Source organism: Urocitellus parryii, chromosome 1 (assembly GCF_045843805.1).
Source record: "Urocitellus parryii isolate mUroPar1 chromosome 1, mUroPar1.hap1, whole genome shotgun sequence".
NCBI lineage: Eukaryota > Metazoa > Chordata > Mammalia > Rodentia > Sciuridae > Urocitellus > Urocitellus parryii.
The window spans coordinates 105,979,068-106,004,074 of NC_135531.1; the positions used below are offsets into that span (position 1 = coordinate 105,979,068).

General features: G+C 31.9%; 1 protein-coding gene across 2 annotated transcripts in view; it reads right to left on the reverse strand.

Annotated features, from left to right (window-relative positions):
* Adamts19 (ADAM metallopeptidase with thrombospondin type 1 motif 19) overlaps window positions 1–25,007 on the reverse strand; it is a 264,305-nt gene that overhangs the window by 111,879 nt on the left and 127,419 nt on the right. For both annotated transcript variants that reach the window (XM_026408507.2, XM_026408506.2), the window contains one exon: window positions 18,453–18,558. In XM_026408507.2, the coding sequence (XP_026264292.2) occupies window positions 18,453–18,558 (106 nt within the window). The remainder of the gene's footprint in view (window positions 1–18,452; window positions 18,559–25,007) is intronic.

Here is a 25,007-nt window from a genome sequence, read left to right on the forward strand (position 1 = left end):
TACTGGAACACTATCCCTTGCCCCAATGAGGCTGAGTTCCATAGAACTGGATCTCCTTAGTTCTATGCCTTAGCTCTGCTGCTTGTCCCTCTCTTTCCACCTCTACTGTTATAGGTCAAAAGAGGTGTTGACTTGCTTCACTTCTGCATCATAATGTCTGCCAGATTGACCTCCTGCCCCTCAATTATTTGCAACATTAACTCATCCTTTAATGATGCTAGCTGCTTGTGAATGCATTCATATGACAAAGCTTGTTTCTTGTGAAAATGTCATACATGTCTTTAAAATGTCCTTGGCAAGTAGAGATACTGAAAATGTGAATAATGGATCACTTACACCAGAATTTCAGGGCATTCTGTTAGGTTAGTTAAAAGGAAGATCCATGGCCCTTATTCCCAACCAACTAATAGAGAAGATTTATGGATTAAGCCTTAGGAAGTGTATTGTAGCACATTTTTAAGATGATTCTTATTCACTCAAAATTCTGAAAACTATCTGCAGATAAAATCTACTGTTTCATTATTCAAACCATCTGTAATCTGACTTCAATCTAATTGTCTCTGGAACACTTTTTTATCCTATCCATTAGTACAGCTTCTATTAGAATGCTTTCCCTTGCTAATCTGCATTTAACAAAGCCAGTTTAAATTCTGTCATTTTTTTCCCTCTATAAAGACTTTTTGGAGTGAGATGAAATCTTAGAGCAGTTATGATTTGCATTTCTCTGATTGCTAGAGATGATGAACATTTTTTCATATATTTGGTGATTGATTGTATATCATCTTCTGAGAAGTGTCTGTTCAGGTCCTTGGCTCATTCATTGATGGGGTTATTTGATTTTTTTTGTGTTTAGTTTTTTGAGTTCTTTATATACCCTGGAAATTAGTGCTCTAACTGATGTGTGAGGGGTAAAAATTTGCTCCCAAGCTGTAGGCTCTCTATTCGCCTCACAGATTGTTTCTTTTGCTGAGAAGAAGCCTTTCAGTTTGAATCCATCCCATTTATTGATTCTTGATTTTAATTCTTATGCTATAGGAGTCTTATTAAGGAAGTTGGGGCCTAATCTGCCATGATGAAGATTAGGGCTTAATTTTTCTTCTATTAGACTCAGGATCTCTGGTTTAATTCCACTTTGAGTTGAGTTTTGTGCATAGTAAGTGATAGGGGTTTAATTTCATTTTTTTTTTTTTTTTTGCATATGGATTTCCAGTTTTCCCAGTACCATTTGTTAAAGAGTCTATCTTTTCTCTAATGTATGTTTTTGGTAGCTTTGTCTAATATAAGATAATTGTAATTTTGTTGGTTAGTCTCTGTGTCCTCTATTCTGTACCATTGGTCTACCAGTCTGTTATGGTGCCATGCTGTTTTTGTTACTATTGCTCTATAGTATATTTTAAGGCCTGGTATAGTGAAGTCACCTGGTTCACTCTTCCTACTAAGGATTGCTTTAGCTATTAAATTCTGGCCCATATTTTTCATAACCCTTACCTTCTGTGCCTTTAAATTTATTTTATGTAAGACAAATCAGAAGTTCTTGTATTTCTGAGGAATTTAAATTAGTATCTATAAACTATCACCACCTAGAATACAAGTGTTCAGAAATCATAAATTAACCATTTAAAATTATTTTAATTATGTAATAGCTTAATAAATAAATTTCTGCTAATTAATCAACTGATATAGAATTTTGAAAGCTACTAAATATACCTTAAACAGATGGAAAGTAGAAAATGATCTGGGGTCTTATCAACTTAGAGAAACTGTGAGCCTAAAAATTCATAAATTACCTGCTAAGAGAAGGTTGCTTGCTCTACTTGAGGTCCTACATTGGCCAAGATACAGTACAGAAATGGAAGCAGATGGCTGACCCTTGCAAGGCCATTCATTAGCTGGGTGACTTTTCCCCACTTCCACCTATTCACTGTGACATACAAACCTACACTGGTTATGGGTGTGAGAGGGCTGCACACGGAAGTATCATTATCCTAATTAACTGTTTAATACTTTAAGTGTATTATTGTCTAAATACAGTGTCAAATACCAAAGCTGTGTTAGTAGTCTATGTGAATCTTCATGATAAGCAAACACACTGACAATCCAGTTAAGAGCATTTGAAAGTTATAGAATCACTCCAAGAACCAGCAGAGGTATGAAAGGCCAATGGAGTCTGAAAATCTCTCTTTTACTAATATTATAAAATAACTACACTACTACTAATTATTATTATCATTCATTTACTAATATGTGTCAACCACTGTGCCATAATAGATTATCACCAATTCTAACAATGAATCTTCAAATTTTTCCAAATTTTAGGAATGAAGGAAACAAGAACAGAACTTTTCCAGAGCACATTTAATGAGCAGCTGGCAGAGCAAGAATTCAAGCCCAAGCTCTGCTTTTAGTCTCGCCTGTCACTTAGATAGTGTGTAACATTAGCTGACAGACAAGTTCCAGAGGATACACTTGTGACATCTGTTATAGAGAATTCTGAAAAGTACAACATGGGAACATCAATTTACATATAGCCATTACCAATTTTAGTGGGTTTGAGGATACTTAGCATAGAGAAATTAACTTTGAACATTTTTCAGGAGCAATAGTTCTTAGAAGAGTAATTTTTTGTCTATTAAAACAATACATTATTATTTCATCTAGTTCCCTTTCTAAAAGTCCTATGGATAATCTACTAGCTTCATCTTGATTTCTTATTTTTTATTGATTGGTTATTCTCCTTTTAGAGTGCATTTTCTCTTTCTTATGACACACTCCCTCATATCACCATGGAATGAATCTTATTCCTTTTTAAAAGTGACTCTTACAAGCTAGGAGAGATGAATTAAATCTATGTGTGATCAGATACCCTTTAGGGCATATGGTATCTTCCTATTGAATTATCTACATTTTATCTATGTTTTTCATTTTTCCAAGGTTTATTGATGTATGATGATGAATAAAAATCATAAAATTTGTAAAAATTGTCATTTTTATAATAAGAAAACTTAAGGAATTACTCTTAAAAAATTTCCAGAGCAATAATACATAATTATAATACTTACTTAATAATGTACAGTTCCTACACTGTACTTTCGCATGTTAAAACTGAAGGATGATAGTCTTTGACTAATAACTCTCTCTTTTCCCATTCCCTAGCCTCTAGTAACCAAAACTATACTGTTACTCTGAATTAATCCTTTTTTAGATTCCACATATCAATGAGGAATCTCATTTGAGACGAAATATTTACTTATGCCTGATTTATTTCATTAAGCATAAATCTCTTAAGTTTCATCTAAATTGTTACAAATGATAGGATCTCATTCTTTTTATTTAAAGATGGAATAATATTTAATTTGAGTGTGTGTGTGTCCATTCATCTGTTAACAGACATGTAGGCTGTTTTCATATCGTTGCTATTATAGAATCAGCAGAAGCTTAGATACAATAGTCCTATTGCTAAAACTGCTAGATTTGGCTCTTCCAAGGTCATAATCTCAGGACTTGCATAAAATAGTTGGATAGGTCTATAACTAGAATACAAAGTAGTCGCATCATATTTGAAATATATCTTTTCAAAAGTCTTATTTTCAATAAGAATTTGAAGTATCACCAAGTACCAAAAAGGAAAAATATGTTGCCAAGTTTATATTTGCATAGCCATTAAACCTTATTTTCTTTTATTTAGTCAAGACTCAAATAATTCTCTACTTCTTGGACTCCATAACTAAAATCTCAACATGAGTATCCATACAAAAAATGCCTATTCATTAAAATATCAAATTTTTTAGTATCTACAATGTATAATACACTCAACTTTGTGCTGTAGAAGAAAAATATGTTAGATATTAATTCTGTTTTCAGAGATTGCTGTCCTGCTGGAGACCTATGTGTGTACATGCACACATACACACACACACACACACACACACACCTATGTCGCTATAAATTTGAATATCAAAAACAATAAAAAATGACAAGTGATATATTCAATAAACTGTACAAGATGTTAAAAAAGTAATGTTTGACATTTTCATTCACACTTCCCAGTTTAATTTCTCCAAGGTGATAGCTTTTGTCTTGTCCACTAATGGATAAAATTTTAGTAGATATAAATCAATAAGATTGAGAATTGGCATAAGACAAAAATGCATGGTTAAAGACATGCTCTTTTAAAATTATGGATCATTTGTAATCATTGAAATACAGAAGTGGATTATAAGTTAGAAAAATAGATTCTGACTATTTTATAAAACTCATGAATTTAAGACTAAGGGATTTGGAGTTCATTCGTTAGGTAAAAGGAAGCAGGAATAAAAATTTCTTAACTGGAATCAACACCAAAATTAAGGATGTTGCTAGTGGTATGACACAAGCTAGAAAGATTTCATATTAAATGCAAGAAGACCAGTAAGGTGGGTATTGCAAGAGTCCAAGCCTAAGGGAATAACAGGAAAGACACAAGATAGTTACTTTAGGGGAAGAGTGATTAGAATTTGGTAACTGATTATGGAAGAAAATAAGGAGAGTAACAGGTAAAGATGCTTCAGATAGCTCAACTAATGGTCTGGTAGCAGTATTGATGCCAGTAGCAGAATCACAGTTGTCTGAAGTTGCAGGTTTATAACCTGGCTCTACCCGCAGTTTTATCCAGGCATAATTTCCAGAGGAATGTGTGTGCAAATGTCATTGATTTCCAAGGGCTTATTAGACACATGGCACCTGTAGTCCTAGTACTCCTGCAATCCCCAGGACTTTAGCAGGTGGCCTAAATATTTATTGCCTTCAAGGAACTAAATTTGCATATCTGTTGCCTCATTTATCTCAAAGTCCTGAGGAAACTCCTTAGTGACCATTTTAGTGGAGAAGCTACATTTCTATGGCAAAATTCAATGATATACATCAGTTCTTTCCCTGGGTCAGAAAACAAAATGGAAACCAAAAACCACATATGCATGCTTGACCATATCACAAAGTGCTCTATGCTTTTATAATGATACAACATATATGGCCTTTCTTGTAACCAATTTTATCAAACTCAACATCTCTATAAAGTAGGCAGTCTCATTTTCATATGAGATTTTCAATCACCGAATAAGTGGTATATGAGTAAAGCAATCCCGTTTAACTTGTAAAATATAGAACTCTTAAACAACTTATTTGACAATATCTATTACAAATATAGTCATAAATGTGCTAAAATAAAATTATAAATACATATTATACATCATTTCAAGTCAAATCATTTTGTGTAAACTTTATGTTCATAGCACTATTCCAAAAAATATAACATATCCTAAAAGGACAATTTTATAATTAGCTGAAGAAAGTTTTGAGCCACCAGACAATTAAATTTTCAGAAAATAGATACCGTTTTATTAATGCAAAACAGTGATCGCACCTGAGTCTTTATAATTATTTTTACTAAAAACATATTTTAAAAATGATGGTACTAAATTGAGCAAGTAGACAAATAGTGAGTTGTTAAATCATTCCAGAAACAAACACAAACACAAATTAAATAAAAATTACTAAAAGTACTATACTCAAAGTTGGTAAAATGAGTTAAATCTGTATTCACAAGTATTATTTGGCAAATGTTTTCTAATCAAACTTTGACAGATATTGCTACATGGCATCCCAAACTAGTTTTCAAATTTATACTTAGAAATGTTTAAGCATATGTTTCATGTAGTCAACATTTTTTTGTGTGGGGAGGAGGTACCAGGGTGTGAACTCAGGGGCACTTGACCACTGAGCCACAACTCCAGCTTTATTTTGTATTTTATTTAGAGACAGGGTCTCATTGAGTTGCTTAGTGTCCCGCTTTTGCTGAGGCTGGTTTGAACTCACAATCCTCCTGCCTCAGCATCTTGAGCCACTGGGATTAAAGACACGCACCATTGTGCCTGGCAAAATATGTGGATTTTTGATAAACATTCAGATTTTTGTTGAGGCTGGTTTTGAACTCGAGATCCAACTGCCTCAGCCTCCTGAGCCACTGGGATTACAGGTGTGCCCCACCATGCCCGGCATCAATACTTTTTATGTACTTATATTGTTATCACAACATAATAGTTTATTTAATGAGCACATATAAAATGTGCTAGGGATGCAATGTTAAATTACAAAAAAACCCATAAATACAAAAACAAAAAGGACATATACCTTGTCCTTAGGAAGCATGATCATAAAAATAATGTAAAATTGAAAATGTGAAAAATGAGGAATGAAAATTACATAGAACCTCTAAGAGAAGATACCAAGAAGATTTAATCCATACATTAGGTACACCTCTGAAGAAATGATCTGAAAGAAGAGTAAGAGAAAAGTGGAAAAGTGGGCAGGAGGAGTTTTCATACTCAGTTTGTGTTCATCTGCATACATTTGTGTAATCTGGTAGGTAAAAGTGGTATTGCTTTGTAGTTTCAACTGGTATTTTTATGAAGGATGCTAAGGTTTGTTTTCACATAATCCATGGATAAATCTCTGTGGGATATGCGTTGTTGTATCCTTTGTCTTTCTCTAATGGAGTTTTGGTTATTTGAGTTATTGATTTGTAAGACATTAAGAAACCAAAAACCAAAAACCACATATGCATGCTTGACCATATCACAAAGTGCTTTATGCTTTTATAATGATACAACATATATGGCTTTTCTTGTAACCAATTTTATCAAACTCAACATCTCTATAAAGTAGGCAGTCTCATTTTCATATGAGATTTTCAATCTAAGAGAAGATACCAAGAAAGTATTTCATGTCATGTATGTTAGAATATATATATATATATATATATATATATATATATATATATATTCACTGTGATTTTTCTTCTATGTTAGACTTTTCCTTTTTACATTCAGTTTTTAATAATGCTTTGTATATCTTTTCCTTAAACATTTATAACTTCATATCTAGAATCACAGCCATTCCCTGTACAAAAATGCAAAAAAAAAATATCCCCCAACAAACTAAAAACGCTGGAGTATAGTCAGTCTGGTGTACCTTGATGTGAAGCATAAAGCAAAGAATCAACTTGCTGCAACTTTTGTTACTGGATAATACAGTTCCTTCACTGACTGTAGTTGTGTCTTATTGTGTGCTACATTTCTACATCTTTTCATGCTCACATGTCAATTTTTCTTTATTCTTTTGAATTGACTTTGCTTATTCAAGCACTAGAAATATATTAAAATAAATGTATTAATATCTAACACCTCACTTTCTTTACTCCCATTTTTTTAAAAATAAGGACCTTTCTCATGTTGGTTTTTCCATATGGACTTTATAATCAGGATGTCAAATAAAACAAATTAAATGAAAAGGAAAGTCCATTGGTACTTTTGGACATATCAGATTATATTCATATATAGATAATTGTTGTTTTATAGTATTGACTATTTCTTTCTAAGCCCAAACAAAGGTCTTTCCATTTTTATAACCCTGTGTGGTTATAAATTCTTTCTTTTCATTTCTTTAAAAGTTTATTTCAAGGTTTTTATTTTTATTTTGTTACCTTTTTGCCAACTTCAATGTAAACAATTTACTTCTTTTGTTACAGTTTGCAAATGGCTGTTGTTTACGTAATAGAACGTAAACAGTTTTTAAAGAGTTTTGAAACAGACTAATAAAAATTATTATTTTTGATACAATTTCAGTATTTTTTCTTTGTTTTCCAACACACAGATAGTGTTCATTTTTATTTTGCTCCTTCCCAGGTTTGATTTTCACTTTGAAATTATGAATTATCATCATAACAAACATATACAATGTAAATGAATACTATATATGTGTGTGGGTCCATGTATATGTAATCCAACATCAATCAAATGTTTCTGGAAACTCTCACAAGAATTTAAAACCTGAACAAGACAAAAATCTATTGGGGATCCTTTCAGCCTGTTTTTTTTTTTTCTTTGTGTGTGTGTGTGTGTGTGTGTGTGTTTTTTAATATGGTCACAATATCTTTATTTTATTTATTTATTTTTATTTTTAGGTGCTGCTGAGTATTGAAACCAGTGCCTCACACATTCAAGGCAAGCGCTCTACCACTGAGCTACAAGTGCAGCTTCCTTATGAGATCACATGTCTTTGCCTTCTTTTTTGTGCTGTTTAGAAAGTCTTTCAATTCTGAAGTCATAAAAACAGGGTCCTATATTTTCTCTTGAAAGCCTTATGTATTACATTTTAACCTTTATCTTATCTGGAATTGATTTTTATTATGGTCTGAAGAACGTGTTCTATTTAATTTGTATATATGCACATCTAATTATGACACTACATTCTCCTGAATTGTCAAACGTAACTAATCTGCAATATGTTACCTTACTCAGACAGGAGGTGAACATACAGTCATTGACTGCTTATGACTGTATCTTTGTCCTATTGTTCTACTTGTCTAGCTGAAGGACACACTGTGTTAGTTACTATAGTTGTATACTAGGTCTTGGTTGCTTGGTGGAGCTAGATTCCCACCCATTCTCCTCCTCATCTGCTTCTACCTTCACTTGTACCTTCATCTCTTCCTTCTTGAAGAGTATATGACTTATGTTCATTTATAAATATATTTTGAAAGTACTTTGTTAACTTTCATTTTGAAAAGCCCTGGTAGTATGTTTATTGGAAGGTCCAGGGGCTTCTAACTCATTTACAGCAGATGTGAAATCTTCATATTATATCTATCCATAAATATAGTATATTGTCACTAATATTAACTTAATTTCTTAACTTTAAAATATTTTTTTAGTTGTCAATGGACTTTTTTATTTATTTATTTATATGTGGTGCTGAGAATTGATCCCAGTGTCTCACACATGCTAGGTGAGCACTTTACTACTGAGCCACAATCCCAGCCCAATTTTGTTACTTTTAATAAAGGCATACACTTCCTATCTTTGGTTGAATTTATTTCCAAGTACTCTGTATTATGTACTGTTAAAGCAAATGTTATTCTCCTTACAAAGTGATATTTTGTATTTTTGCTGTTGACTTCTAATTTTGGACATCAATCTTATATCCAATAACTTACTAAACTCACCAATTAATACCATATTTTACCTTTACATTATATTGAGTTTTTCTGTAGGTAATTAAATCATTTGTGAATTAAAACAGTTCTATTTCTTCCATTCTCAACTGTATACTTGTTTGTGTCCCAGTACATACAGAAGCAGAAACAGTGAGATCACTGCTGGTTTTTTTTTAATTTATTTTTATCTTATAGAGTATTCCACCATCAGGACTTATGTTTGCCATTTTTTCTTGTAAATATACTTGAGAATGATTTTATTGGATATTTTTTCTCTATAATGAGGTAGTTCTAGTTCTAGTTTTAATCTTTTAATGTGGGATTAAGGTCTTAAATAATACCTGAATTTTATTATCCTGGCAATGATTTTATCTCCTTGGATTACTTTTGCTTATTTGTACAATGCTGTTTTATTTTGAAACTGTTTTCTTCGTCATTCTGAATCATTCTTAGAGAAGAATGAACTGTAATTTTCCTTCCTCATAATTGTTCCTTCCATTTCATATTACCATAATACTAGACTCAAATAATGAGTTTTTATTCTTACAAAAATTAGATTAATAATAGCATTATTTTTCTTTGAATATTTTCCTGTGTCTGGGCTGGCATTTTCTTTGGAAAGATTTAAAAGTACAGATTCAATTTCCTTAAATAGTTATAGAATTTTAGGTCCTTCATGATATTTTCTCATTTCACCTTTACATAATTTTAATTTTTGACAGGACAATATTCAGTATATTTTCTCAGTAGTGTTGATATTTCTGTAATAGTGTGATGGATCCTTCCTATTCCTTTTGAACCATTACTTTTTTTTTTGATTAGTCTTTGAGTTTTACCTACATTTTCATAAAAATAATTTGAGTTTCATTGTTGATTTAATAATTTTTTTTCTATTTCATTAATTTATAATATTTATTATTTCTACCTACAATTTCTTTGTCATTTTTCTAACTTCCTAATTTAAAACATAGGTAATTAATTTCATAGTTAAATTTTCATTTGTATTTAAAGTTTCTCATTTTCTTCCATGCACTGCTTTCTCCCCATGCCCCCAAATTGTTAAATAGAATATTTGTTTTTATTTCATTATGAGAATATTTTTCTTTCATCTATGAGTTTTTCAAAAGTTGATTTTTGAATTTCTAAATGTAATTTTTAGTTTTCTTTTTATTTTTAACTTAATTTCATTGTAGTCAGGAAAGTTTATCTGTCGATTAATTTTTTGTAACGTGCATAGACTTGTAAAATATTCTTTGTAAATATGCAGTGTGTTTTATTAGAGTGGGTATTCCTCATTTCTTGACTATAGGTTCTGTTATCTGCCACAAGAATATTTTTGACTATTTAAATCTTATCTTTTCCATATAAATCTTTCTATTAACTTGACTATCATTAATAGTGAGTGAGGTAAATATCTACTACAGCATAATTGTAGTTATATCTATTTCTCCATTTATTTTTTTAATGTTTGCCTTTATTCTTTAAAGCTATGCCATTAGATTCTAATTGATTCCAAGGATTTATTTTTCACTCTGTGGAGTATAGGAAATAATTTATTTTCAGCTGACTTGAGATAGACATCATCAGGCAAGGAGCTCTGAATTGTAGCCTCCATAACCCAGAGTGCATTAAACCCCAGAATCTCTGTCCAATACCAAGACTCAACCTATTCTGAATGATAAATTCCTGCTCTCTTCCATTTCAATAGGTTTCTTCTAACTTTACTATACAAAAATTTCACCTTATGGTTCTTTAGCTTGCCTGTATATAAAATGATTACTCTCTTTTTAGGTTTTTTTTTTTTTTTTAGTGTGCAAAATGGAGATGGGAAATTTCAATATCTTCTCAACTTCTATTTGATCCAAAATTCTAACATAAAATTTTAAAGTGAAAGTAAATGCCTAATTACTACTTAGATAATAACAAATAAGTTCCTCAAACAGAAGATTTCATTTATTTCTGCTGAGACACTAAGTACATTTTTAAGTACATTCAATGTGCCAAACACCCAAGAATTATTATTTCAGATGATGGGAATACAATAGTGTACTAAGGAGACAGAAATTTATTACACACAAGTGTATAGCAGTTGAGGTAGGGTTTTGAAAAAAATATGGAGAAAATTAAAGTGGAAAAAGTGGAATAAACCAAAGTCGTGTGTGTTTATTTCAATTTTAAGATATAAGAAAAGCTTTACTGAAAAATGATACTCGGGAAGAAAACTAAAGAAGAGTAGCGTCAGCCATATGGACTTCAACAACTTTTAAGGCAAAAACAAGAGCAAAAGCAAAGGCCTGTAAGTGAGTATTTGCTTCATGTGTTGGAGTTACAACAAAGAGCAATAAATCTGTAGGATAGTTAGTAGATAGAAATGACCAGTTATAAGGGATGGGGGTTTGAACAGGTGGAACCAGAGGGTCATTGTGAGGGACCGGATTTCACCAAGTGAGACAGGAAGCTATTGAAAGATCTTAAGTAAAAAAAGTCAGGCAATTTGATTTGGTTCAGAACAATTTTCCTGACTTTGAGTTGGAAACAGCCCCTGTAGAAGGCAAGAGCTAAAAAAAATATATACATCACTTTAGAGACTACTGTAATAATCCAATAATCCAGATGAGAGGTGATGATAGCTTAGTCTAGCATAGTAAGAGGACAATTAAATGAGAAGTAATCAAATGTGGAGTTATTTATGATGATAGAGTTAACAGTTGATGGGTTGAATGTGGACTGAGGAACATAGAAGGCTGAAATATAATTCTGTTTTTTGATTCACAGCTAGAATCAAATGTGATTTAATGTGATAAGAAGACCTCAGGGGAAAACACTTTTGGGCAGAGGAGGAGTGATTTTCATATATGTGCACTTAAATAAAATCTCCCCCCACATGGACTTGGATATATTTCAAAATACAGAATATTATTACTATAAAGCTTTAATTGATAGCTTACTAAAAGTCCCAAGTAATATAAAATACGTTAAACAATTTCAATATGCATATAGCATCCACTTTCTAATCAAGTTTCACTGTCATTCTGTGCATAAGAGTATTTTATTTACTAAGACAATTTATATATATTTTAAAAATAATTCATTATTTAATATGTATTTGTTGAATAACTAATATATACCAAGCACTATCAAATCTATTAGAAATCCCATCATAAGCAAAAACATGGTTTATCACCTCTTGAGCTTATAGCCAAGTGAAGTGTATGTCTGATAGATGAACAAATGTGTACATTGGCCAAGGAACTGGTGCCACTAAGATGTTTAATAGAGAAATTCATCCACACAGAATATTTCCTTTAGAAAATGGCTGTTGATCTGATACATAAAATGTAAGAAGGAAGAGAAAATTACTCAATGATGGGGAGAAAGAGCATCTCAGGTAGGAGTAGCTACCTGGGTCTATGTTCTGCAGAGAGTGGAAATACAGTACATTAGAAACACTGTAAGATCTCTAGTGTGTCTGCTGTGCAGAAAGGTCACGGTATAGAGGATGAAAGGATCACAAAGCAAAGTATGACTGAAGAGATAAGGTGAGGACATTATTCAGAGCCAGCCCAGAATCAGTTGAGTAGAGCTCAGTTAGCTAGAACTCATCCACATTTCTGGCACAGCACTGTAATTAATATAATGGGATTTGGATCTGGACAAACTTGGCATTCAATGTCCGTTCAGGCACTTATTAGCTGTGTGAACTTTGGCAATCACTATCTCTAAAATAAAGTTAAGATTATTGCCTTCCTTATTTAGGTGGGAGTAGAAGTCTTTGGCCCCAAGGTGCTATAGCACTGCAAAGTTTTGCTCTTCAGAACAAAAATCTCCAGATCTAACAAGGCCAGAAAGTGGTCACAAGATTATGTTATTAATAAGTACTTTTAAAATTATTATTTCCTTGACAATTTATATATTTTTCAACACCTAAAACTTGGATTGAATTTTTATAAACATTAAATTAGGGCCTAAATTTTAGTAAAACCATGCCCAATAATAAGGAAGTTATTTTACTTTGGTTAGAACTCACAAAGAGAACTGAATTAATCTGTAGACCTAAAGAAATACCATGTGGGATGTATGTGTGTATGTATGTTCTTTCTTTCTATCACTGCTCTGTTCCTGTTACCTCCTATATATATGAAATATTATCTAACACACCATTGAATATCATACAAAAAGCTTTATTACTTGCAATGAATTGCATCACAGAATAATATTTAAAAACACTTCATACATTTGTAGACAGAGAGAAATATGTATACACCATCTGTTAGACTAAAATTCTAAGATTGCATCTTTTGCAACTCAAATATAACTTCCCAGTGAAACACTGACAGAAAGAGTAAGGGTCTTCTCTACCTGTTACATGACAAAGTTCCTCAAAGTATTGCCTGTACACTGGATCCTATTTGGTGAACACTTTTAAATTACTGCTTTGTCTGCAGATAAGTAGCTGGTGATAGAATGTTAATCAGTTACATCACTGAGCACATAGTTTAGTTTAGCAGGCTATTTTTTTCCATGTCAAGTTTTTTTTCAGTGAAGGAATTTAAGTGCAGTATTCTATCATAGCTCCTTATCTCATCCCAGACCACACTTGGGCAGTAAGATCATTTATTGAGTAGTTAAAAAAAACCCACAAATTTAATAGAAAGATCTTTACTACATATAGTAAAGTAAATTTTAGATGCCTTAACATCTCAAATGTCATGTGTGTAAGAGAGGTGGAAGAAAAAAGAGAGGGGAAAAAAGGAAAAATATTTAAAAAACTATATAAAATGTGTTTTCCTAATATTAGAATGAGGAAATAATTATAATTGTAAAAACCTACAGAAGTATTAAAGGAAAGTATGAAATTTAACTACCAAAAATATTTGCAGGCCAAAACATTAAAAATCAAGATTAAGTTAATTAGAACTAGGAATATCTTTCCAATATTTTTAATCAAAAGAGAATAAGCTTAACACAAAAAGAACTTCTGAAATATGAATTAATTTATTCAGCTCTAAAGTGACAATAAGAAAGAACACTTAGCTCAAAGTTTTGGGCAATTCGGTTAGATATATGTGTTCAGTTTAGCAAAATGCCCATTAATCACAGACAATGTTGAGTTTTTATAGATAGACTTTGGCAAACCAATATAAAATAGGAGATCTTTCAAACTTTGAAAATATTATATAATTTTGTAGTAAAGAGTTAACTCAGCAAGTTGGGTGGTCCCCAACCTGAACATTCCAAAGAAAGGTTTGGTCCTTGCCTAGCTCCTGGGAGGTAACCTCTAAGCCCTTGGAATATCTTGCCAAGGTATCTTTGACAAGAATATCTTTGTTTAGCTGGGGGTCTTGGACCATGACAGTTTCTGCTAACAATGTGATTTATGGTGAGGTCTAGAGTCAGTTTGACCTCTGGAGGGGTTGGAAACTGAAGTTTTGCCTTTAGGCAGTCTGCCATGCCCACAGGACCGAACTTCAGGAAAAATACTGGATACCAAAGCTCAGGTTAACCTCTTTTGGTTGCTAGTACTCTGGCCATGTTTTCACACTCATGGGAGAATAAAGCACCATCTGTCCCCACAGCTTCACTGGGAGAGAGTTGGGCGTGGTGCCTCTTGGATGCTTTATGGGAGTTTTATCCTTGCTGATTTTAATCTGTATTCTTTCATGGTAATAAACTATACCCATGAGTTAAACAGTTTTCTTGAGTTTTGTGAGTCCTGTTAGCCTAAGGGTGATCTTGAGGATACTCGTCAGAACAGTAAATTAATCACAATTAATGCATTCTGATCTGAAAGCAAAGTGTATTATTTTAACAAATTGTTGTTCATAAATAGCATATAGTGAAAATAGGTTCAATAAACTATCAAATTTAGAAATAATTTCCCATATTTTTATTCATAAAAATAAATTTTTATACTTTATCATAATAAATTAATGAAGATGGTGTTTGTATTTTATGCATAGATATTAATTCATTTCTACCAATTAAAACATTTTCTTGATTAAAACTTTGGTTATAAGACAATTAATAACCCCTAAATTATTGCATAAAAAAGAAAATAATTTTGGAAAAGAATCAAGAAACTTTAGTTTAAGGCACTTTGTTCCTTTTTTTTTTTTAAATTACAGATTCTATCCTGTTCTTTTGTTTGTAATTGCACATAAGATATTTTTAAGTTCATAGTTTTGCAACTTAAAAAGGAAACTGACATTGTACTAGGTTCCTTTGCAATAGTAAGAGAAGGAGTTTTTATTCTTTGACTATTAAAATCCTCCCTCTCAAGAGTCATCCTTTATTACTTAGTGATTCATTGACTTTTCAGCTGTGTGTTGAGTTTTTATGTGAATTTCTAGAAATCAGTTCAAGTCAACAAATATACACTCAAATCAGTTTAGAAATAGTTTGTGATTATGAAGATATTCTTGAATTAAAAAGTTAAAAGAGAACCATTCTACTATTTTAAAATTGTGGGTGAAAGTGTATGTAAGAATTTGTTGTTAGTTTTTAGAAAAATATTTTCACTTATATAATTTGACACCGATAAATAGGTGATCCAAAAAAAAAGACAAAATAAGCCCTATGATCCTTAATCAATTATACTTCTAAGTAAAAGTGTTCTGCTTGTATGTGTGTTTGTGTGTGTGTATGTGTGTGTGTGTGTGTGTGTGTGTGTGTGTGTGTGAGAGAGAGAGAGAGAGAGAGAGAGAGAGAGAGATCTGTAGATATAATTATTTAATATCTGAGAAGACTCTCCATTTGATGGGCTGTGAATATATGAATATTTTTTAATTCCATTTTTCTTCAATTCTTTTACATTATACCTTATACTTTACACTGGATGATGCTAATGATAATGACACAACTTATAAAGATAAATTTCCTCCTGTTTTTATTTTTATAAAGATGACATCATTCTCAACACCTCTCATCTCTCATTGCCTAGCATCAAGAGAACACTAGTCGACTTTGAAGACAACTATTTCTTGGTGAAAGAAAAGTTTTAGTAACTTATTAAGAGACCATTTGTATATGAAGCTGTTAGTGCATAAATGGTATAAACAGTCATTATTTAGAAATTCATTTATTTATTCAGAATTGTATTTATAATTTATTTGCAGCTTATAAAACTATTATTTTATTTCTTGCCCCAAAACTTTATTCTTAATATTTTTCCTCCAAATAATGCTGATACTTTTCTATTCTGAAAATATCTTTGAATTATACTGTATTAAGAATGCAGATCCTATTGTTTTGGGGTTGCAATATTAAGTGAGGTTATTGAATTTTTCCCTAAAGGATGATGATTTTTAGGTTATTTATCTTTTTTTTTGAAGTAAATTAACTCCTTGTATTCAGGTTAGTCAACTAAAGACTAAAAATATATATGGGAGAAAAGTAAAGTTATTTTACACTTAAAAAAGCCAGGCATGGTAGTGCATTTCTGTAATCCCGGTGGCTCGGGAAGCTGACAGGAGGATCTCAAGTTCAAAGCCAGTGTCAGAAAAAAGTGAAGCACTAAGCAGATCAATGAGATCCTGTCTCTAAATAATACAATATAGACAAAATAGGGCCGGGATGTGAATCAGTGTTCAAGTGCCCCTGAGTTCTATCCCTAGCACCCAAAACAAACAAACAAACAAAAAAACCAATCACTTGAAAATTGCCAGAAGAACAGATTTTAAGTGTCCTCACCAAAAACATAAATAAGCAAGAAGTATGTAAGGTAATACATATGTTAACTACCTCAATTTACCGATTTCACAATGAATTTATATTTCAAAATAACATGCTGTATTGGACAAATATATACAATTTTTGTCAGTTAAGACATGTAAAAAATGAATTTTGGATAATGTCTTATTTCTTAGACTGGGTTATGGATACATTGAAATAATCAAATTTTGGTTGCTCATGGAACTGAGTATCGTTTAATCACTCCTTTTTACTTGAATAAGTCATGTTCTATATGAGTTTTTTCTTTCTTTTTTCTCCACCCCCCATTCCCTGATTTTTTTTAAACAGTACTGGGGATTAGGGATTGACTCCAGAGCCTCACACTTGCAAGGCAAATTCTGTATCACTGAAACTACATCTTAACTCTATGAACTAACTATTTCTTTGAAGTTTTCTTCTACCAATCAAATTCCATTGCCAACTCAATCTTACTCAGTTGCCTACAGAGTCCAGGAATATAATGAAAATAAGTCAAAATTTTAATGTTAAACACACACACAGATATATATATATATATATATATATATATATATATATATATATATTAACAATTAGTTCAATTTTTCTTCACTAAAGGACAAACTAAATTGGTCTCTGATCAAAGAAGATTTCATAAAGATTTCCTTCCTGAATAGGGCCTCACTACTTCTGAGTCCAGTGAAAATAATTTTATTGTATTACTGATTAAACTAGAAATTGGGAAAACCTATATTCAAAATCAAGTCTGTTTTCCAATTGCAGGTTATTTTTACTACAATACATTTCTTGAAAATATTAACATTATTTTTAGGCCATGTTAATCCCAAAGTAAGCCCACAACCAGGGTACTGTTCCTAATTTTACTGATGATGCATCTAAGGCTCAAGGATAGCAGTAACTTCAAGTGGAAATTCAGAAAAGTGTGACCTGAGTTGTGCTTGAGTACAAATCCCTGCTCCAACAAATTACCGTTTTTATAATCTGGGGAAGGAAATGAAATACTTTATACTTCTGTTTTTCTTTATACTTCTGTTTTCTTTCCTTTAAAGTGGGTACATTAATGACACTAAATAACAAGATTATTGTGAGAACTTAGAAATGTGGAAGTACTACCTAAGTGTTGCTAATTTTACTCATTATTACTATTAGTAAAATAAAAACTGACAGCAACACTTGTTTTTGGTACTAAATGAACTAATCTATATAAAGTGCTTAGAATTCTACCTAAGAATTATTAATGTTAATTACATATGATCATGTGTCTAATTTAATTCTGTTTTAAGTCCATTATCCCTAAATCCTGCCAGTTAATTCTTTTAGTATGTGCCTAGTAGTAACAAACACTGATACTATTATAGGCTAGGAATACTTGCACTTGTGCCAAAAATATGTAGTTTTGCAGTTTCATCATTATTGCAATACTTACATTATTTGGAAATGTGTAGTGAAATCAATCATGCAGTGTAATGATTTTCTTGAGAATTTTAATAATGTAATAAGATTTTGTTCAAAGTGTCGAGAAGGTTATAACTTTCAAAAGCTATATTTCTTCTCTTTGAACTTATGTAGTTTTTCTCCACCTTTCCTTATATCCCTAAGTCTTAAAATATTATATGAATTCCAAGTAAATATCAAAATAAATGCCTCTAATTCAATAACTGATATTATAATCGTATATGCTAAAATATATAATTTAGGAATGACTTTTACTTACTTGTGTCCCATTTCATGAGCAATTGTAAATGCAAGATTCAGGCCATTGTCTTCAGCAATGATACACTTTCTCTTTTCACTGCACATTCCATTCAAGTAAGCTATACCTAAAAGAAATCAACATTCATTATCATATGTCTGATTTACATTGAAAACGCTCATACTAAGTATTGGTAGAGGGAATAAAAATGATGGTTGTTTCCACTTAAATATATCAATGTGAAATTATAAAATCAACCCTTTATAAACACAATATTAAGGAAAAATGTGTAAATCAATCAATAAACCCTAAATATTCTTTCAGTTTCATATTTTAAATGAATTATTTTACCTTTTACCCAATTCTCAAAATATATACTGTAACAATATATCTTATAAATATTACTTTTTTCTTGTTATGTAACATAAATGAACAGTAACAACATAGAAAATATAAATAAAAAGTAATCTCTATGGTTTGGTTATGAGGTATCCTGGGAAAACGTCTGTTAATGCAGGAATATTCAGAGGTAAAGTGATTGAATTATGAGAGCTATAACTTCATCAATCTATACTAGTTTGAATGACTGGGTGGTAACTGTAGGCAGGTGGGGTATGGCTGGAGGAGGAGAATCACTGGGTTTCTCCCAGGAAGAGTGCATCTTATGGGCTCCATCCTTTTTCCTCTCTCTCTTTCTATGCTTTCTGCCCCCCACTCCCCAATCATGAGATGACCAGCTTTACTCCACTGGGCCCTTCTGCCATGATATGCTGCCTCACCTTAGGCCCAGCGCAATGGAGTCTATGGACTGAGATACTGAGATTTCTGGATCTGTGAGCCAAAATAACCTTCTCTTCCTCTAAGTTGTTCTTGTCGAATAGATTGGTCACAGCAATGCTAAAGCTGACCAAAACAGTTATGATTATGCTAAGTATTTTTAAATTCTTATAAAGATTTTAATTTCAAAAAAATATAAAAAATAAACTATATATAAGTCAGTCTTAAACTGACATTTACATTTTATATTAATGAAATTTTGAAATTGTATTTTAATATGTATAAGAAATAGCTTTGCTATTTGAATAATTAAAAGACTTCCTTTGAAATTATCTTATTTAAAAATATATTCTCTTGGTTGAATAATGATGAAGTATTACTTACGATAAAAATTTCAGCAAGATGTTAGTCCTTTTGGTTCACTTTATCAGAGAGGGAAGATAAAAAATTATCTTCTCCTAAAAGGACATTTACATTTTCTTGATGTTTGAAAATTAAAAAATAAAAATTTGAGATTAAATGTCCTTCCAAAATACTAAAAAAATTATAACTATAATTAGCATGGTTTTTACTACTGTTTGGTACAAAATTTCCTGCAGGAGTCCCAGATATTTTGCCACCTTTTTCATCACAATTAAAATTGTCCTATCAACATGTTCATATTTAAAACTCAGTGTATATTTTCATCATGTCATTTGCCCCACAGATCAGTACATATCAAATATAGGTGCTTTAATAAGTTTTAAGTTTTGCATTTCTTCTCTTGCATATAATTATTATTGATATCAGAGATTGAACTCAGGGGCACTTCAACACTGAGCCACATCCCCAGCCCTTTTTATTTTTTATTTTGAGACAGGGTCTTGCTAACTTGCTTAGTTCCTTGCAAAATTGTTGAGGCTGGTTAAAACTTGCCATCCTCCTGCCTCAGTTTCCTGAGCTGCTGGGACTACAAGCATATGCGACTACTCTGGGCTCCTATATATCTTAAAATATCATTTAACCCCACATAAAAATAGTATTACTACTTATTTACAATTCATATATTCTCCATATATTTCTATTCTTACCACATTGACTAGGATTTCCAATATAATATTTAAATATATAGAGAGCACTGAGCTTATTTTTCCCTTCTGACATTCATCAGAATGATTACAGTTTCACAGTTGCTTATGATACTTGCTGTAGAACTTTCATTAGATATGTTTTAACTTAAGAAAATTTACTTCCTGATGTTCTTGCAGGTCTAGGTGAAAAAGGAGGAAACACCTTTTTCACCAAGATGGATGGGAGTCACATAGTATTTTCTGGAAAAGAACCAAAAGGTGTAGATAGACACTGAGAGATAATCCAAGAGAGCTGATTAAGCTCTTTGGGAAGACTTTATTTAAATGAGTCAGAAAAAAAAATGTTTCTTCAGCTAAGGATAGAAAGCACCTGTCTGGAATATCACTAGTAGGCCTAGTGGCTAAAACAGAAAAGGATATTAATGAAATTCAGTATGGGTTGATGTTTTATAGATCAGGTGTGAAGGAAGAACCAAACGCCATGAGTTGACAGTAAATTTGAGAGTGAAGAAGGGACAGAACATGTCCCTGTAGGAGATAAGTAAAGAGGTATGGCAGAGGATGCCTGATAATTTCGAGAACAAAATGCAGTAATAGAATAAAATCATCAATGAAGAAAAAGAGCAAACATATTACAAAAAAAATTATGGATGATTGTGGTCAGAGAGCAGAATTTAGGGATTTGGATTTCAGAGAAGTTCATAGGTATCATAGGAGACATGCCTAGGTATCATAATGAGAGGATAAAAAGGTGCAGGTAGTGATCATCTAGAGTGATGCCAAAAAATTAGTGAGTATTGGGTGGAATGAATAAGTGAACAAGAAATTGATATGATCAAAATAAACTCAGGAAAGTGGGAAAGGTGGCCACTGTCTATAGAAAATATGGGAAAACATCAAAATCAATCAATTTTACAGCTATAAAATTGGTAAGGTCAAGTGCTTCAGCTTTAAAGAGTTCATATGCAAGGGTGGGAGAGAATTTGAAGCAGAGAGAAAGAGAAAAGTGACAAGTACACCACGATTGTTATCTTCCTTGCATCCGTGTTGTAATATACAGGAAGAGAAAGAATGAACAATGACCCTCTAGGGACCCTAGCTTATAGAAACCTATAACCACCAGTTTATAAGAAACCAATGACTATGGTAAAAACAAAAAAGGGTGGTAAATATTCTGGTGTACAATATCAAGGCATATTTTGTACTAGGTAGAGGGAAGTGAAGGGAGGGGAGGGGAGGGGAATGTGTAGATAGTAAGGATAGTAGAATGCAACAGACATTATTGCTTCATGTATATATATATAATTGCCGACCAATGTGATCTTACAACATGTATACTCAGAAAAATGAGGAATTATGATTGATCAAAGTGCATAAGTGTAATCTCCTGTCATGTATAACTAATTAAAACAAATTGAAATTTTAAAAAATAAATGTATACATAATAATATAAAATATTCAAAAAGTGATGATTATGATAATTACATATTTGCATTGATGGATGGCTACAACTATGTATTTAAAAACCTTACTGCCACATATGTGTAGGATAACAAATCAACTAAGTATATGTCAATGTGCTAATAGAAATTACATCATATGGTAAGATTATGGATAGAGTTCTTTTTCTTTTGCCATTTTTTAAATTCACGTAAGTGTTTATAATAAAAATTAAAGATGCACAAACATAATCTTGTCTATGAGATTTGATTAATAAATAGAGGTTCTACTAATTACAAATCAGGAAATGGTCTAAATACCAAAAGTGACCTTCTCCTGTTATTCTTTTAATTAAGTGTAAAACTTGGAATCCTCAATAAGATTGATAAATTCGAATTTCATTATTCTTACATTTGGTAGATCAAGGAGTTTTTCTTTGCCTTGAAATTTATGGAGAAAATTGTAACCATAACAAATTCAAATGACTTGCATTATCCTGTTTAAAAGCCCATGCTTTTAAAGTCCTTTCAAGAACCCACATGTTTCTTATTATAATAAGGGATAGGGGTTAGAAGGGGATAGGATTTAACACAGCTGTTATTAAAGATAGATGTAATACAGACCCATTTCAAAGAGCTCCTAATATAAAGAATTCTTTAAATGTAAAGCAAACAAAAACAATTTTCTAATTTCTCTTCTAAATTGAATCAAGTCATGTACCAGAAGTCAAAAGAATCTCTCATCCCAAAACAAATAATACTATCCCAGGACATGGCATGATACACACCATCAAGAAGGTCAGGCTCCTGAAACCCTACAGGATGTATTTTGCAATATTGAGCCAATGGGGAAATCAGAGTTCAAATCTGATTAAATGTACATAATCTATACAGAAATACTCAGGATCTCCAGCCATCAGGGAAATGGAAATCAAAACTCCACACATTTATTCTCATCACAGTCCGAATGGCCATTATAAAAAATAATAATAATAACAAATACTGGAGAGGTTATGGAGGGAAAAGAACTATTACACACCACTGATGTGAATTCAAATTTGTACATCCACTATGCAAAACAGCATGGAGGATCCTCAATAAATTAAAAATGAACTGACCTGTGCTCCACCACCACTCCTGGGCACATAACAGAAGGAATAAAATCAGTATACAAGAAGAAAACCTCCATATCCTCACATTAGCCTAGATATGGAATCAGCCTAGGTGTTCATCAACAGACAATTGGATAAAGAAAATATGGCATATATATATATATATATATATATATATATATATATATATATATATGTGTGTGTGTGTGTGTGTGTGTGTGTGTGTGTGTGTGTATACACACACTATTATTAGCCATAAAGAAAAATGAAACCCTATCATTTGCATGAAAATGAATTGGATGGGAGACATAATGTTAAGCAAAATAATAAGCCAGACACAGAAAGACAAGTATCACATGTTTTCTCTCATGTGGGAACTAAAAAAAAATCAATTAAATGATCTGGAAGTGGAAGAGGGACTATTATGGATTGGGAGAGAAAAGGAGGAGTGAGGGAGAGAGAGGGGAAAGGTAGGAGAGGGTAAGAAAAATATGCATGTATACAAATGCCACAGGAAGGCCATTAACTTATACAGTTAATATGTATTAATAATTACAATAAACAGAAATTAAAAGTAAGTCTTCTGGCTTACTTAACTTTTTTAAAATCTGTTTTTTTTTTTTTGTTGTAGATGGAGGGAATACCTTTATTTTATTTATTTTTATGTGGTGCTAAGGATCGAACCCAGTGCCTCACACATGCCAGGATAGTGCTCTGCCACTGAGCTATAGCCCCAGCCCCTAACTCTTGTTTTTAACTACTAGTGACACTACCTGAGTTCAGAATCCTGGCTCTCTTGGTACAAAATCCTAGAAGGCTAAGCGTGGTGACGCTAGCAGCTTTGGAGGCTGAGGCAGATGGATCACTAGTTCAAAGCCAGCCTCATAAATTTAGAGAGGCCCTAAGCAACTCAACAAGACCCTGTCACTAAATAATTTTTTTTTTAAAAAATGGCTGAGGGTATGGCTGAGTGGTTAAGTGTCCCTGAATTCAATCCCTAGTACCAAAAATGAAAAAAAAAATCCTGGTAGTGTTAGAGGTAAGTTATTTACTCTATTACTGTATCCTTTGAGGTAAGTTATTTGCCCATCAATTCTATAATTATTTGCAACTTGATGGAATAATAACTGTGATATATAACAAGCAGGCAAGTACAAAAGTGGTAAGCATACCTTTAGGAATATGAGCCACACAGATGTACTTTATCAAATGTGATCATTAGGATAAAAAGATATGTGACAGTAGAAAAGAGATTCTAGAAAATTCAAAGAATAAAAGGTTTTAGAGAGGGAAACACTGGATAAAAGTTAAACAAGGAAAGGCAAAAGAAGGTGAGAGGTGGGTGGGAGCTTCTGAACAAAGGACTGAGCTTGGAGAAGGGAAAGGTGATGATAAGAGTCAATATTTCTCATGGAGTGGTGGCTTAGGTTCTCTAAATGTGCAAGCCATGCAGTCTATCTCTGCATTAGCACTATATCTAGTGTAGCATGAATAGTGAATGTGCTAAAGGAATTGCATATTCCATGAAACAAAAATTAATAAACTGTAATTCAACTCATGCCTACAATGTAATTTTGAAGAATAAAAATGTACTTCATCCAATTACAAAGAAAATTTTTGAAATGATATAATGATGGTATCTAGATAATATGACATCTATTTGCATGATTACATTCACTTGAACATATTTTTAAAATAATAATCAGTCTTACCAGTTGGGTAATTATCTACCTGATTAAGTAAAAGACAAGATAATTATCTATGAATATAAAAGTACAATTATACAAATTGTTTAATAAATATAGTTATAAATGTAATTTTAAAATATAGTATTCCAGATTTTCTTAAATACTGAAGTAATCTACAATATTCTTAACAGTGAAGTTTTTATAAATACTGAGAAAAAATGACTTCTTTCAAAAAAAGAGTATAATAAAATATAAACTATATAATACATTTCTTTGACCAAATGTGGTAAAACATTATATAGACATTAACATGTTGTTTGAGTTTCAGTACCATGGTAGACTGAGTACCCTGTCATTAAGAAGTTTTGAATGTACAGTGAAATGTGAAGAAAAAATTCCCCAGTACAAGTAGGAATTTTCTAAACCTGGAGAGATAAGATCATAAGTTGAAGTTGCTACAGCCTGGGTATCATTAAGGTTCAGGTTTTAT